Here is a 15,414-nt window from a genome sequence, read left to right on the forward strand (position 1 = left end):
ACTTAATAACTGGTCGTTTTCAAATTCCAAGTCAATTTGCAGCATGTCAATTGCAAGCAGGCATTTCAACGAACATTTGGAAGGCAGACATTCTACATGTGTCAAGGCATTAAAGCTCTATTCGTGAAGGTAACGAGACAGAAGCTTCTACCACGCAAGTGATATAGAGATCAATGCTATTAGGTTGGGAAAATACAGATTGAAACAAAAAGCTCTTCTTCAATTAGGTTACTGCTTAATTCAAAGGCTCCATGAGCATTTTGTTTGTTGGTATATGTTCCCAAACAGAAAGAAATGAAACTTCTTATAAAAGATAACAGAGCAAAGTGCCATAAACCAAACCTACAAACAGAAAAAATAAGAAAAAGGAAATGGAATCATGAAAGCAAGTAATCAAAACGAAATAATAACACCTGGGTGATTGATGCAGAAAAAGAGAAGAGAAGAGAACCCTCCATTGAAACTGGCTACTGCGGAGAAGAGAACCCAAAAAACGAAACAAAAAAAAAAACCCATTCAAATATTCAATGAAAGAAGAAAGATAAAAACTTCCTTGGAAAATGATCCCAGATTACAGCACAGAAGATCGACTTCTTCGAGAGGAAGCAAGACACAAAACCCTAATTTCAAAACAGAAAACATCCATTAGAAGAAAAAAAATATCAAACCTATGGAGAAATACAGCCATTAGTACCAAACACGAGCAAACACCAAAGATCTCCCTTCGCTAAGGGTCCTTCCCTGAAACAAATGCCAAAAAGAAGGTACAAGTAGAAGAATATAATGAGAGGGATAGAGGAAGAAGAAGAAGAAGAAGAAATGGATTTTTCAAAGAAACCAGGAAATAATAAATAATAGAATGAATGGAGATAAGGTAGAAAGGAGATGGCCTCTCTAGGGTTTATGTTCTCCATTTGCGAGAAAGAGTGAGAGAACAAAATGGATTTACCCCCTTTCGTGGTTCTTTTTGTCATTTCAATAAAATGTTAGGGGCATAACTAGAATAATAAGTCAGAATTTTACATTTCTCCGCTCACGCAACGCGCATAACTTATTGTTTCGCATATCCCTGTGCCTACCGAATTACTTCACATATCCCTATGGAAAAACTTACAATATCCCTACGGAAAAATATTTATTTCCGTAGATTTAAGAATTCCGTAGGCATACATGCTAGGATTTCCCTACGGATTACTACACAACCCATGGGTAAACACTATATCCCTACGGAAAAATTAACACCGGTAGGGATATTGGTTTATTTCCCTACAAAATTTAAATCCGTAGGTAGAAGTTAGAAGTAAACTTCTCCCTACAAATGAAATTAAAGTCGGTAGGGCAAGCCCACTTTTGTTGTAGTGTATGGTCTATGAGTAGTGGTGCATAGTTTTAATGCATGATTATAATTAGGGAAAAGATATCATCCCAATAAAAGTCACCCTACCAATGTTAGAACCTTTTTGTGTGAAACTCAGTCTGCTCATGGGTGCCTCAATCCATATTTCATGGGAGAAAAAGGTGGGCCTAGAAACATATTTTTCAAGGTCTCCCAAGATATAGAAGGTGTTTTTGTGGTTTTTATTAGATTTCGGAAGTGTTTTTTCCGCAATCTAGATAATCCTTACAAAAATCCAACATTTACATTAAAGTTACCACATTTATTGTTCTCTCTCGGCTTTCTAAAATCTTTGAAAATCGTCCTGATGGTTCTTACTAGATAATGATTGTTAGACTCATAGCATCGCTACATAGGGGAGCAACTTGGGTCGGGTTGGGTCCAACCCTAACCCAACCCGAGATAGCATTCTCTTAGCCGTAACCCAACCCAACTCGAGCCTTGGGTTGAGGATGTCAACCCTAACCCAACCCGGCTCCATTTCGTGTCGGGTTGAGTCAGGTTCGTCGCGGGCCAAATAGAAAATAACAAGGTAAAAGGCATAATCCTAGAAAAACATGAGAAAACTAGAGGATAGAGGTCGGGTTCGGGTCGGGTCGGGTCAGGTTGCCAAGGCCTCAACCCTAACCCAACCCGAAATTAAATCGGGTTAGCTTTTCCCAACCCTAACCCAACCTAACCCGACAAAATGCCAACCCAACCCGAGCCAAAATCAGGTTGAACCCACATGTCCTCTTGAAAATGACAAATTTACCCTCCCAATCTTTTAAGTGGTTTCCAATTGTAGATTTCTGTTCGAATCACCAACACTCCCATTATTTTTTGCTAAGCTGTTTTCACATTATAGATTTCCTTCCAATCACCAATATTTTTGGCAAAAAGTTAGGAAAAAAACGAAAATAGTAACTCTCCCATTATTTTTGCCAAAAATTCTTCAACGAATTCTTCAAAAATTATTATTAAGATTTTGATCTGTTGCCCATTTTAAAAATTTCTAAAATGTTATTTTTAGTCATTGGCCCTGTGCATCGCACGGGTGTCCCACTAGTATAAAAATAAATGAGTTCATGTTTGGTTCTTTCTTTTACAATTAGGAGAAGTTTGGGTCCTGCTTGAACAGGATTAACAATGTTCTAAGAATATGCTATTGTTATTCTTGTCATACAATCGTAGTTGGGTTGAGCATCTTGAGCTCAATTTTGGGAGGGGTGGAAGAAGAAAACTAGCTTACAAAAGTTCATTGGAGACTCATATTCAAGCTCCTAATGTGAGAAAAGGTCAACATGCAAACTGGGCATTAGTAGTATTATTTATTCATTGTAACGTTGATAACATTTGTAGTTTTTATGAGTAAGGTGTATTATGTTTGTAATTTACTGATAATTCTGATTACATTGGGTATTTCTTATCACAACATTCCCAAGAGGGTGGTGGTCTGAAATCCACCAGATAAAGACTTGGATTTTATTTTACTAAAAATGAGCATGCATATGAATTTATATTTTAATTCATGTAATTTTTTTTATGTGCATGCCCTAATGGAGTATAACTATCTATATGGAGTAGATCTACAATTGACTTGCTAGATTAGATTAAAACACGAGAAAGAATGTTCAAAAAATAGTTCAACGATATGTTGCTCTAAATGACAGAAAATGCAAGAATTTTACATAAGTATAGTTGAAGACAGAGCAGAAAAAGTGGAAACAACTGGATCAGTCGATTGACTCTCTCAGTCAATGTTTCCATCCAGACTTCCAACTGAACTCTCTGTCATCCATTTGCTCCTTATTAACGGCCAACCGTCTCATGACATCGGCCAATGTATAACCGCTAGGGTCAGCCATAGTAGCTCTATTAGGTGGCATTTCGGCATTTCTGCTTGAATTAAGCTTCCAAGAAGCTCTTGATGCCTGTAAATGGCTCTATTTAGTCGCATTCCTTAGGTCAAATATCCTGAGCAAATTGCATAACGAAAAGAAAAGGAAAAGAAAAGGAAAAGAAGAGAAAAGGTATGGGCACATTCACTGATAGAGCACGGCTGGCCAGAAATGGCTAGTCAATGACGTGAGGAAGTATGGAGCGTGTACTGCCTGTAATGGTGACTGGCCATGAGTTAGTGAAGGATAAGACCATGTATGGCTCTAGGCAGTTGGTTGGTAGTTGGTGGGTGAAGAGACGTTGTACGGTCTCACAAGCAGCAAGTGGATGAGTTGGCAGGTGGCGTGGTGTTGTCCAGTTGCAGTCGCAGAGTGTTCTCTCTTGGCCGCGGGGGGCTCGGCTGACTTCGGACTTATATCTCGCTGCGTGTAGGCTGTCGGCTGCGGGCTGTCGGATGTTGGCCAGCCGAGGGCTCTCCTCTCGACCAGTGCAATAGTGGTGGTGCTGCGAGGCAGCACTCGACCAGGGTTCTTCTGCCACGTGTCACGTGCAGTTCCCCCCCCCCCCCCCCCAACCCAAACACACAGTAAATTTAAACTTGGGCGTGTTTATTTTTTTCCCTCAAAAACAAAAAGAGGAAGGCATTTCTCGATTCTATCGGAGATATTGGTCATAAATGTCGCTTTTTATTCCTGTATGTTTAAACATGTCTTGATGATCACTATTCTGTTAGTTGCATTCTCCAAAGCCTGCCTCTCTAAGAAGCAGAGTTACTTCTGGTCATTTTCTGTACAGATAAGGATTTGCAACTATTTTTTTGAAATTTAACTTATTTATTCAACAGTCAACTCCATAGTAAGGGAAATAATATACTCACTCCCTTGCTTTAATAATGGAAGCACGAAAGCCATTATTTATGTTTCTCTAATCAGCTGTTCAAGGCTATTGTAATTTTCACAAAACTACCAACAGCCAGTGTAATTTAACAAAGTGAAGAGGGGTGCTTATATCATTTCTCAATAAACAAACCATGGCAGCTAGAGTCCAGCTCTGTTCCTATTCACAATTTGTTTTCATTCCAATGACTTAAACCAGGCTGGCCATACTTTTACTGTTGTTATCTATACGTTGAAAATGAGGTGCGCAGACATGTTTATTGACCTTGAAGGAGCCACCCACAACCACTTCAGGGCAAGTCAATGATGTGTTTAATGATTCTTTCTTGTTTCAGTCCATCTCCCTATACCATTCGCCTATCTTTATACCATTATGTATTCTATTAGGAAGGATATACCTTTTAGATTTTTCAGCTCCCTTGATTGGCACTGGATGGTAGTTGTTGTTTGGCTACTTGTGGGATGGGCCTTGCTGAACATGACCAGAGTCTATGAGCACTGCATCATTAAGTTGTGCCGTGTACTTTTTTCCCTCAATAAATGGCTTTAATCTGGTATATGTATCACACAAGTTTGCGATCTCCACCATTCATCCTGTGGGTCCCATTTGGGTGGGCTAGAGCCCAAAATCAAACAGATTGAATGACCTTAGCTGTCCAGGTTTTGGAATTTTGGCCACTAAATGCAACCATTTGTGATTTCGTTTTAACCATCCATTTGAAATCCTTCATCAAAGTTCTACGTCGGTTACGGAGTTCGGTTGGTTCAATTGGTGTGTATTTCTGGCTGTGGCCCATCGACAATGGAGCCCACCTGAAACATTCAGGTGGGTTCTTTGTAAACCATTCAACTATTCAAGATTAGTGATTAATTCATCTGTCATTAGCTTTGTATCACTTTTGTTTCAGGCGGCGGGGGGGGGCGCTCTTTGTATACCATTTTGAGTGACGTTTCGCACACTCGTTATGAAACGGACCGGAACTTTCTCATCTCACCAAATTTCGAAATGAGATTTCTTTCCTCTAAAGGAGAATTTGTAGACCTCCGATTGGTAGAAATTTCACAACTTTTAAACTTAAAATGAGAGAGTTATGGAGGTTTTAATTTTGGGTGACGTTTCGCACACTCTTTATGAATCGGACGAGAACTCACTCATCCCACCGATTTTTGAACGAGATTTCTTTCCCCTGAAAGAAAATTTGAAGACCTCGGTTTGGTAGAAATTCCACCAATTTTAAAATTGAAATGAGAGAGAGAGAGTTATGGAGGTTTTAATTTTGGGTGACGTTTCGCACACTCTTTATAAAAAGGACCACAACTCTCTGGCAGTTAGAGTTGGTGTTATTTAATCATTTATCCATAAACACTCCCCCTCACATGTGGCCCCTCTTTTTTGGGTTGACCATACACGTGGATTTTTAAAATCAAGGGAGTTGTCGGGTTTTGAATCTAGGAGCGCTGCTGTGAGACAATAACTCTATACCATGTGAAACAACCAATTACCCCAAAAGCTTAAGCTGTTAGAGTTGGTGTTATTTAATGACATGGGTTGCAAGGCATGTCATTTTCGAAATTTCCAAAATTTCCCTAAAGTATCACATGTCTCTACTATGTCGTTGGAATTGATCCGCTGTGGGATTTACATTATACGCTACAAAAACACCAAAAGTACTAAATGGAATAGGTATTAGTTTTGTAATGGTTGGAGTAGCAAACTCGGAGCTTGGTACTCGGTTGATCCAAAGATTTGAAGAGTTAATTTCCAGAAACCTAGCATGTTACTTTAAATTATGTGTTTTTTTTTTACAAAGAGTCCAAGTTTATTTGGTTAGTTGTCATTTGTTAGCTGTTTGTTAGGAATTAGATTGGGTAATTGAGTAGGATATGGAAAGTAGGAGTTTTTCTCAGAATAGGAAGTATAACTTCTTTATAAATACCCTACGTGCAAAGGTGTTGCATGAATTACACTTGTTTTTTTTTTTTTTGTTTGATTTAAGTAAATTATTCTCCTTTCTTCTTAGTGAGAAAGCTGTACTTTTACTTGTTCTTCATGGATTCAAAGGTTATTCCGATCGGAGGTCGACGATGATCAACCCAGACTCGTTCTTCTTGGGCTATGCCATTTAATCATTTATACTTCAACAAACATTGCTCCATACAAAATGAGGCCATATAAGCTCCTGATTTAGCAAGGCGAATGTTTCCCTAATCGTTGATTTGAAAGCTGAATGTTTTCCTAAATGTTGATTTGCCAGGCATTGATGGGATGGCAAAGATAATCCAATTTCTGTGTTTTTGCGATGTGATGGAGTCCCACCAGATTAATGGCCCTGATACAACCAATCCTTTGTTTTCACATACTAATTTTACATTTTGTTCATATTCTAAAGTTCTAGTACATAGCTGTACAAGGCATCACACACCTACATGTTTGTGCTTGTGTGACATCCCTTCTTGCAGAGATGTCCTCTATGCAGGCATATACTCTGAAAGACAAAAAAATGTCCACCAGTGTCTGTAGTGTTTCCTGTGTCAATGTCTACTTAAGAGAATCTCTTGGAAAGTCTTCATCAGACTTGGCCCGCTGATTTGTCTCATGTAATCCATTCGAACTTCCCAAAGCTTCTTTTTTGTCTTAACCAAGCTTAACAGATATAGACAAAATTGCAAATGAAATTCTCTTATCCTTCCTATAAAAATGTCTCCTGATTAGAAAAGCCCATGGAATCTTCATTTTGTTCATTGTAATGTAGATTTCTTATCCATCTCTACCAGAAAATCTCCAAGAAAAAAATGAAGTCACTCCTTTCATGGATAAGGCCTTCTCTACTGACTATTTTGTTGGTGACAATATGCAATTTTGGAGGAAAGATGAATCTTTCTCTCAGTTTTTCTTTATTTTTTGTGCTTCATATTTAAAATATCACTTGCTTATCCTGATGATGTCTTTGATTGCAGATTGCTATGACCCTGTGGATCCTAATGGAAATATTACACTAACATTTGACATCTATAAATGGACACAGGATGGCTATGTGGTTAGTATAATCTGCACCAGACTGTCTGTTTATTTAACGGGTTGACACAAAAATAGTAGGGCGCAACTTGCGTCGGGCTCAACCCAAACCCGACGTGTTAAACTTGATTTCAGCGTAGGTTGGATTGGCATTTCCTTGGGTTGGGTTGGGTTGGAAAAAGCTAACCCAATTTAATTTTGGGTTTAGGGTTGAGGACTCCGGGAGTCTGACCCAACCCGAGCCCGATCTCCATCCTCTAATTTTATAGTGATTTTCAAAGTCTTAGGGTTGTGTTTTTTTCTATTTCTGCCCTAAAGCAACCCAAGCCCAACCCGACCCAATTTGGAAAAAAACAGATTAGATGGGTCAGATTAGGGTTGAGAGATTTAGAGGCGGGTCAGGTTAGGGTTGACCCTCCTAACTGGAGGCTCAGGTTGGGTCGGGTTAGGTACGAGGGAACGCTACATTGGGTTGGGCTAGGATTAGCCTCAACCCAGCCCGAGTTACACCAGAGGGCTGTCCCATGTAAAAACAGGGGGTGCGAATATATCATTTCCACTAAAAAAATAGACTAATCTCCCAAAGAAACCATGCAGACATAACATTACGAAATTACATTGAAAATTCTTTTTTTTGTCCTTGAGAAATTTCTTGTGATGTGGATGATATGGATATGGATAGTTAGGTGTGTGCAGGCAACAGTAACAATCCAAAACTACTACAAGTATCGCCACGTAGAAAAACCCGGATGGCAATTGGGTTGGTCATGGACTTCCAACGAGGTAATGTGAAACAACCAATTACTTCAACAGCTTAAGCTGTGTTGGAGATGGCTTTATTTACTTTAACACTCGCCCTCACGTGTGCCCCCTCTTCTGGGTTTGCATTACATGTGAATCTTTTTTTCAATATCAAGGAGTTTTGAAACTGAGAGCGAGCCTTGGCGCAACGGTAAGGTTGCTCCATTGTGACCTGGTGGTCACAGGTTTGAGTCATGAAAACAGCCTCTCTACAAAGTAGGGGTAAGGCTGCGTACATCTTGCCCTCCCCAGACCCTGCAACGGCAGGAGCCTCGTGCACTGGGACACCCTTAAGGAGTTTTGAAACTACCAATTACTCCAAAAGCTTAAGCTGTTAGAGATGGCTTTATTTAATCTTACACACTTTAACAGGTAATCTGGTCAATGACTGGTGCACTTGCCACACAACAAGGGAACTGTTCAGCCTTCAAGTTCCAAATTCCATACTCGTGCAAGAAGGATCCGGTTATTGTTGATCTTATGCCAGAGGCTTTGGCAGAAAACCGGTCTGAGAATTGTTGCAAAGATGGGCTTTTAGCAGGGTGGGCTATTGATCAGGCCAATTCATTTTCATCCTTTGAGATAGTTGTTGGGAATTTGGAGAGCAATTCTTCAGGCCATTTGCCTCAGAACCTCACGTTCATGGTGCCCGGGCCGGGTTACACATGCGGCCCATTTGCGGATTATCCTCCTACTGTTTTTTCTGTTCATGATGGGAGAAGAGAAGCCCAGGTTTTCAGTAAGTGTTCTTACCTGTGTAACTTTTTTATTATCCAAAGTTTATCTAGGAGCCCAGGGCACCCGAAATTTTAAATTTTATTGATGAATATACGAAGTATGAGGAGGACATATAGCACCTTACCTCAAAACAAAAACAAAAGGAAAATTACTTACAACGAATACTAGGAATGCACAAAGTGTGACATTTTAAAGTCCCCTTGCCCTTCTAGGAAGGTTCTTCTACTGCTAGTATTTATGACCCTCTTTTCCTTTAGGGATAGGCATGACTCTCATGCCATGTTTGGTAACCAGGAAATTTTTTTCTATATTTGGTAAGTAGTGTTTAAAAACGTGGATGTGGGTCAAAATGCAGCCAAGAAAAATCCTTGTCGACTCTGTGCGGACGCGGTCAAGCGGCTGAGTACCAGTTGATGCGGTAGTAACTCGGGAGAGTCAAAGAAGTTTTTATTTACTCTTTAGTCTTTAGGGCAAAACACGGAACATGGTGGCAAAATGCGGCCAAGGGAAAAGGGAGACGACTTGGGGGAGTCCACGATGAGGCGGGGGAGTTTTAAAACTATGTTGTCAACCATGAAATTTTTTTTTCATAGAATATTAGCGTAGAAAGAGTGGGAGAGGGAGAGAGCTGAGAGGGAATGAGTGAGGTGGTGAGGCAAGGTGGCTGAAAAATAAAGAAAACAAAAACTCTATTTTGAGTAGAGTTTTTCTTTTCCCTGTTTTCCACTCACTTCTCACCCTCGCCTCACCCATGCCCTCTCAGTTCTGTCCCTCTCCCACCCTTCCAGCCCCTCTCCCGTCACTTGATTACCTAATATTCCATTGAAAAAAACTTTCATGGCTCCTAAGCATGGCCTAAAAATCTAAATAATGTCAGACATCTTTGTCAATGTCTGAGTGTGCATAGTTACAAAATTCTCCGAATATTTGAAAAATTCTTGAAAAATCCGGATTTTTTCACTCATTTTAAACTCTAAATTCCGAAATAATTCAACATTTCTAGCATTTTTTGAATCAGATGAGATTTGTCAGAATTAGACCTCAATTTTCCGATTTAAATGCAATTCTGCTGAACAGCTAATTCCACTCCTCATTTTATTGGCTGTTGGTAGTTTTTTGGGGAATTGTAACAGCCTTTAACAGCTGATTACAAGTGTAACATGAAGAGAGGAGGGCCATTCTTAAGAAAAGGGAGTACAGAGATAAATTAACATTTAACGTATCAAAAATTCACTCTTAGATTTTCCTATGTCAGTAGTAAGCTTTCATAAACTAGTTTATCATGCTCATGAAAATGAAAAAAAAAATACTGTTCTCTAATTTGAAAAAAAGGGTTTCATTCATGAGCCTACTATAATGTTGACAGGGACATGGAAATCAATCTGCACTTACTCAAGTTTCATTGCTAACAAGGCACCCATCTGCTGTGTTTCACTATCTTCATTTTACAATCCCACCATTACTTCATGCCCATCCTGCAGTTGCGGCTGTCGCTTCTTCGGCGATGAAAATACCAATGCCACATGTGTTGGGTAAGTTTGACGCCTTATATGACTACTCAGTGCCTATGTTACATGGATTCTGTGAAAGAACCAATTACTCCAAAAGCTTAAGCTGTTGGAGAAGGTGTTATTTAATCTGTTTATACTTTAACACTCCCCCTCACGTATGGCCCCTCTTTTTAGGGTTGGCCTACACGTGTCACATGTGGCCCCCTCTTTTGGGTTGGCCATTAGATGTGAACTTTTAATATCAAGGAGTTTTAAACTTGGGGCAATTGCTCCGATACGAAACGACTAATTACTCCAAAAGCTTAAGCTGTTGGAGAAGGCGTTATGTAATCTTTTATACTTTAACAGATTCTTCTGAATCGGTGAAGTACCCGTGTCAGATACATGTCGGATTCCACTACATTAGGATTCAACGCGACACTCCTGGATCACTTCAATATATTTCTGTCTAAATACCATAGTTGTCAGGTCGGGAAACGGAAGCGTGAAACGGAAACGTGAAATGCCTGAAAAAAATCAAAGGAGAAACGTGAAACGCGTTTTCTTGAAAACTTTCTCCCTCTTTTTATCAATATAGTGTGATATATAAAGGGAAATGATTTGACCCTTTTGTTTTTGGGGACAGCCCTATCTAGTGTAAAAAAGGAGCCATAAATGCACTAAAGGGGGCTGTTCCAAGTAAAAAAAAATGAGGTGAATATATCACTTGACCTGCATAAAGTATTTGCCCCTTATATAGGTAAGTAATATATTGACCAGATTTTTTACTCGGAACAGCCCACTTTAGAGTGTTTATGGCTCCTCTTTTACACTAGATGGGGTTGTCCCATTTAACAAATGGGGCGAATACTTTATGCTGGTAAGTATATATTCACCCCATTTTCTTACTTGGAACAGCCCCCTTTAGTGTATTTATGACTCATCTTTTACACTAGAGGGGGCTGTCCCCAGTATTTTAATATCTGCTCAAACCACCTTGTCTTTTTAGTATTTAAAGAACTGTCAAAAGGTGATTACATTTCCCAAAAAAAGAAAATCTCTCACAAGCCGATTAAAGAAGAAAAGACAGTTGTGCAAATATTAAAATATGGTTGTGATGTATAGGCCCTTTTACTTACTAGGGACAGCCCCATCCAGTGTAAAAGAGAAGCCACAAATACACTAAACGGGACTGTTTTAAGTAAAATAAACGATCGAATAATTTTAGTATCTAAAGAACTGTCAAAAGGTTATATATCCCAAAAAAGCTCTCACAAGTCACAACTCACGAGCCTATTAAAGAAGAAAAGACAGCTGTGCAAATATTGTATAGCCCCTTTTGTTTATTGGGGACAGCCCCATCTAGTGTAAAAGAGGAGTCATAAATACACTAAAGGGGGCTGTTCCATGTAAAAAAAAGAGGTGAATATATCACTTACTTTTTTTTCAACAAAACCCTAATCCTACCATCTCTCTCTCTCTCTCTCTCCCCCATACGTTTTACCTCCTTTTCCCAGTAGTTTCCGGCACGTTTCCCTGGAGTTTCCGGCACGTTTCCCTGGAGTTTCCCATCTGTTTCACTATTTTTTTCAGCCCGTATCGTTTCCGTTTCGGAAATGTGTTTCCCACTTTGCACCAACGTTTCCTGCAACTATGCTAAATACTACAATAAACTTAGGGAATTGATATCAGCACAACCATGTTTTAATATTTGCGCAAACCCATCTTGTCTTTTATTATTTAAAGGGCTGTCAGAGATTATTACAGTTCCCCAAAAGTTCTCACAAGCTAATTAGAAAAGAAATGACAAGCTGAGTTTATGCAATTATTAAAACATGGGTGTGCTTATATAATCTCCCTTGACTTACAATCATCATATGTTTTTCATTTTATCTGTCCAAATAGTAAGTTTTTTATATGGAAATAAAACATTACATTAACTTACCAAAATTCTCAATGGATAACCATATTATCATGTAAAAGAACTAAAATTAGCGGGATTGAGCCCCTAGCTCAATGTTAAAGGCTTTGGCCTTCAACCATGAGGTCTGAGGTTCGATCCCAGCTTACCTACCAAAAAAAAAGAACTAAAATTAGCTGAATCCATGAATCCTCATTTTTTTTTTGAGATTAGCCGAATCTAACACAGTCACGCCTCTCCCCACTATGAATATTGTCCGGTTCTGGGTCTTCTACCCTGCTCCGTTTTGTTTCCCAACAGCACTAACCATGCCTGACCCACCCCACGGGGCTTGGCCCTTGGAGATGCTAAAAATACGTCTACACAGGAGAAGGAGAGTTCACATATATATCCGAGGAACTTTCTCCCCCTTTCTGATGTGGGATTTTACAGACACTCTATACCCATATCGGATTTCGACACTAATATCCGTACCCATGTAACATAAGCTCGATACCAATCGAAATTGCATTGGTTTTCCGTTTTGCATATCATTGTTCTTCAGTTGATCTTTTCACTAATTGCAGAGACAACGACGTGCCGGGAGAAGCATTTTCAGTTTACAATAATATAATACGATGCACTAATCACATGTGCCCAATTCGAGTTCATTGGCACGTAAAAACAAACTACAGAGAGTATTGGCGGGTGAAATTAACGATATCGAATTACAACTTTGGGACCAATTACTCCGACTGGAATCTAATGATTCAGCATCCAGGTTTCAGTCAGAAATTTATGTCTTACAGCTTCAACAGTACGACACTCGACTCACTGGGCTATGCAGGTAAAGTTTATATGGCATTTATCTTTAAAAAAACAAGTTTAAAGTTATTACATGACTTGATCAATCTATAGAAAGCTGTAGCTCATATAGAATGATCAGGAAAATTTATCTAGTAGAGACAACCACATCAATGGGGATAGCCCAGAAATCGTAGTGATCAGAATCATCAGATTTTCCTAGCCTTTAAATTGAAAGTCAAAAAAATGACTAAGAAAAATGAGCAACCAGCCATGTTCAACTACGAAAAATTGCACGATCAAAATGGAAAAATAAGAATTAGCCAACCAAACAAGGTAATAAGTTAATTTCCTTACTTGGTCAGTTTATTTCTTATTATTTTTTGTCGTGTTATGTGTTTCTGGAGCAGGGTTATTGAGCCCACTCCAGGTCATAATCAGTACGGGTTGTTGGTTACAGCTATGTTCGTTGTTGTTTTTGTTCTGTAATGGCTGGAGAGTTGTGCTTGTAGCATGACTCTATCTGGTCTACTATATAGAGAAGTGTTTCAAAATGTGGATGCGGGCCAAAATGCGGCCAAAGCAAAGACTACTTGACTTGATGCAATGACACCGAGTACTCGGTTGACACAGCCGAATATTCAGGAGAGTTGAAGGAGTTTCATTTGAGTTGGAAGGGAAAAAAATGCATACTCATACTAGAACTTGGCCAAGGTAAAAGGGAGTTGACTCGGGTGAGTCAATGATTGATGCGGGGAGTTTAGAAACAGAGATATAGAGCCTGGATACTATTTACATGGGCTCAGGTTAGATTGTCCATTGCCCGAAAATCGATGTGATCAAATAATCCTAATTTCCAAATCAAGATCTAGCAAAAGAATTGTACAAAAGTATTAAAAATTGTCCAAATTTAACATCCAAAAAGATTTACTCAGTTGGTTTATGGAATGAAGTATGAAGATCAGCTAGCACTCTCTAATCAACTTAATTTGGGCTCTTTCCCTTGAGTATTAAGTTTTCTTGTGTTTGAACCCTTGGTTCATGGAATGAACTAAACATTCGATTAATTACTGTTTTAGAAAGAACACTGACATCTAAAAACAACACTAATTCATTATTATATAAACCACATATGTGCATTTCTCATGCAGGCAAGCGGTTGATAGATGATGTGGGCCTCTTCTGGGGGTTTGATAATTATAACAGTGAGCTTTTACAAACTATTCAGAAGAATATTGGTTCAGTGACAACAGAGATAATCCTGCAGAAGGATCTGAACACATTTACATTGAGAAATGGGTGGACATTCCCACGAAGAGTCTACTTTAATGGCGAGAACTGTGAAATGCCTTTGCCAGATGACTTTCCTGCACTACCTGATGAACTTTAGTCAAAGTTGTGGACATCCTGAGTATTAGGATCTATTTTTTTTGTACCAGAATTTTATGCTTACTCTGAACAGTTGGAAATTATTGAGTACCTAAGTTGTGCCTGATCTTTTGAGTATGATCATTCTTTGTGAAAATTGAAAACTCTCCTCAAGCATGGTTCTAATCTGAACAATGCCACAATGATTTATGAAAAATTATAATCTTTCATATGTTGTTTTCTTCCACTTCAAATCATGAAATCTGTCGAAAAATTTCTAACATCACTAATGTGTCAAAATACGAAACCGTGATGGTTGTGAGAAATATAAATACCAAAATGTAGCCCATAGAGCCAACATTTTGAATCAGGTGACTGATTTGAGAGACGATTAGATAGTAGATTTTTCTTGCGGACATCGAGTAGCCTAGGTTGGCCCTCAAAACAAATTTCACTATGCTCTGTTTCTTTCGAAGTAAAATGGGCATAAAACAAATTTTATGCCCATTTTTAAGTGGAAAAATAGGCATGAAATTTGCTTTCTGCCCATTTTATGTCTAAAGAAACAGAAATTCAACGTAAAATTGGTGTAAAACAAATATTTTGACAATTTTGAAGGGTAACAATGGGAGTAAAATTAGTTTTACACCAATTTTATCACAAAAGAAAAACAAAACCTTAGAGAAATTTTATAACCAAAAAGCAGAATTTACTCAATGATGGTAATGACAAGAAGTGATAAGAAATAAATCAGTGATGAAGCTATCCTGTGAATATGTAACAAGACCACAAAGCTATACTGTGTAGAAAACAAGGATCAAAATTCAAAAGCTCTTATACACTTGTTGAATAAGAAATCAAGTCAACAAAAAGCAAAACCTAAAAACCAAGAAGAAAATACAAATTGAGAAGACAGAAAGGAATTTTTTTCTTGAATACTAAACCCACTTATTACACCTGCTACCACTTCTGTATTCACATTATGATCCCATCTCTCTTCTATATACAAAGCAAAGACATTCCAATTGGGACTCAAAGTCCAGTGACCATCTACAAACCAGCTACACTAAAACACACGATTCTCCTCCTCCCAAATAAAGAGAGTTCATATAGAGACAAACTTC

General features: G+C 38.7%; 1 protein-coding gene across 1 annotated transcript; it reads left to right on the forward strand.

The window, feature by feature from the left end:
* Positions 1 to 3,473: 3,473 nt before the first annotated feature.
* On the forward strand, positions 3,474 to 14,369 carry LOC143885897 (COBRA-like protein 1). Its single transcript, XM_077389938.1, has 8 exons — positions 3,474 to 3,584; positions 6,927 to 7,017; positions 7,132 to 7,211; positions 7,886 to 7,972; positions 8,363 to 8,729; positions 10,095 to 10,260; positions 12,706 to 12,965; positions 14,074 to 14,369. Exons 1-8 carry the CDS (start codon positions 3,474 to 3,476, stop codon positions 14,310 to 14,312), a joined length of 1,401 nt encoding a protein of 466 aa, XP_077246053.1. The 3' UTR covers positions 14,313 to 14,369.
* The last annotated feature ends 1,045 nt before the right edge of the window (positions 14,370 to 15,414 follow it).

This window comes from Tasmannia lanceolata, unplaced genomic scaffold, assembly GCF_043159265.1.
Source record: "Tasmannia lanceolata isolate RefF3 unplaced genomic scaffold, GAP_Taslan_0.1 ptg000011l, whole genome shotgun sequence".
Taxonomy (NCBI): Eukaryota; Viridiplantae; Streptophyta; class Magnoliopsida; order Canellales; family Winteraceae; genus Tasmannia; species Tasmannia lanceolata.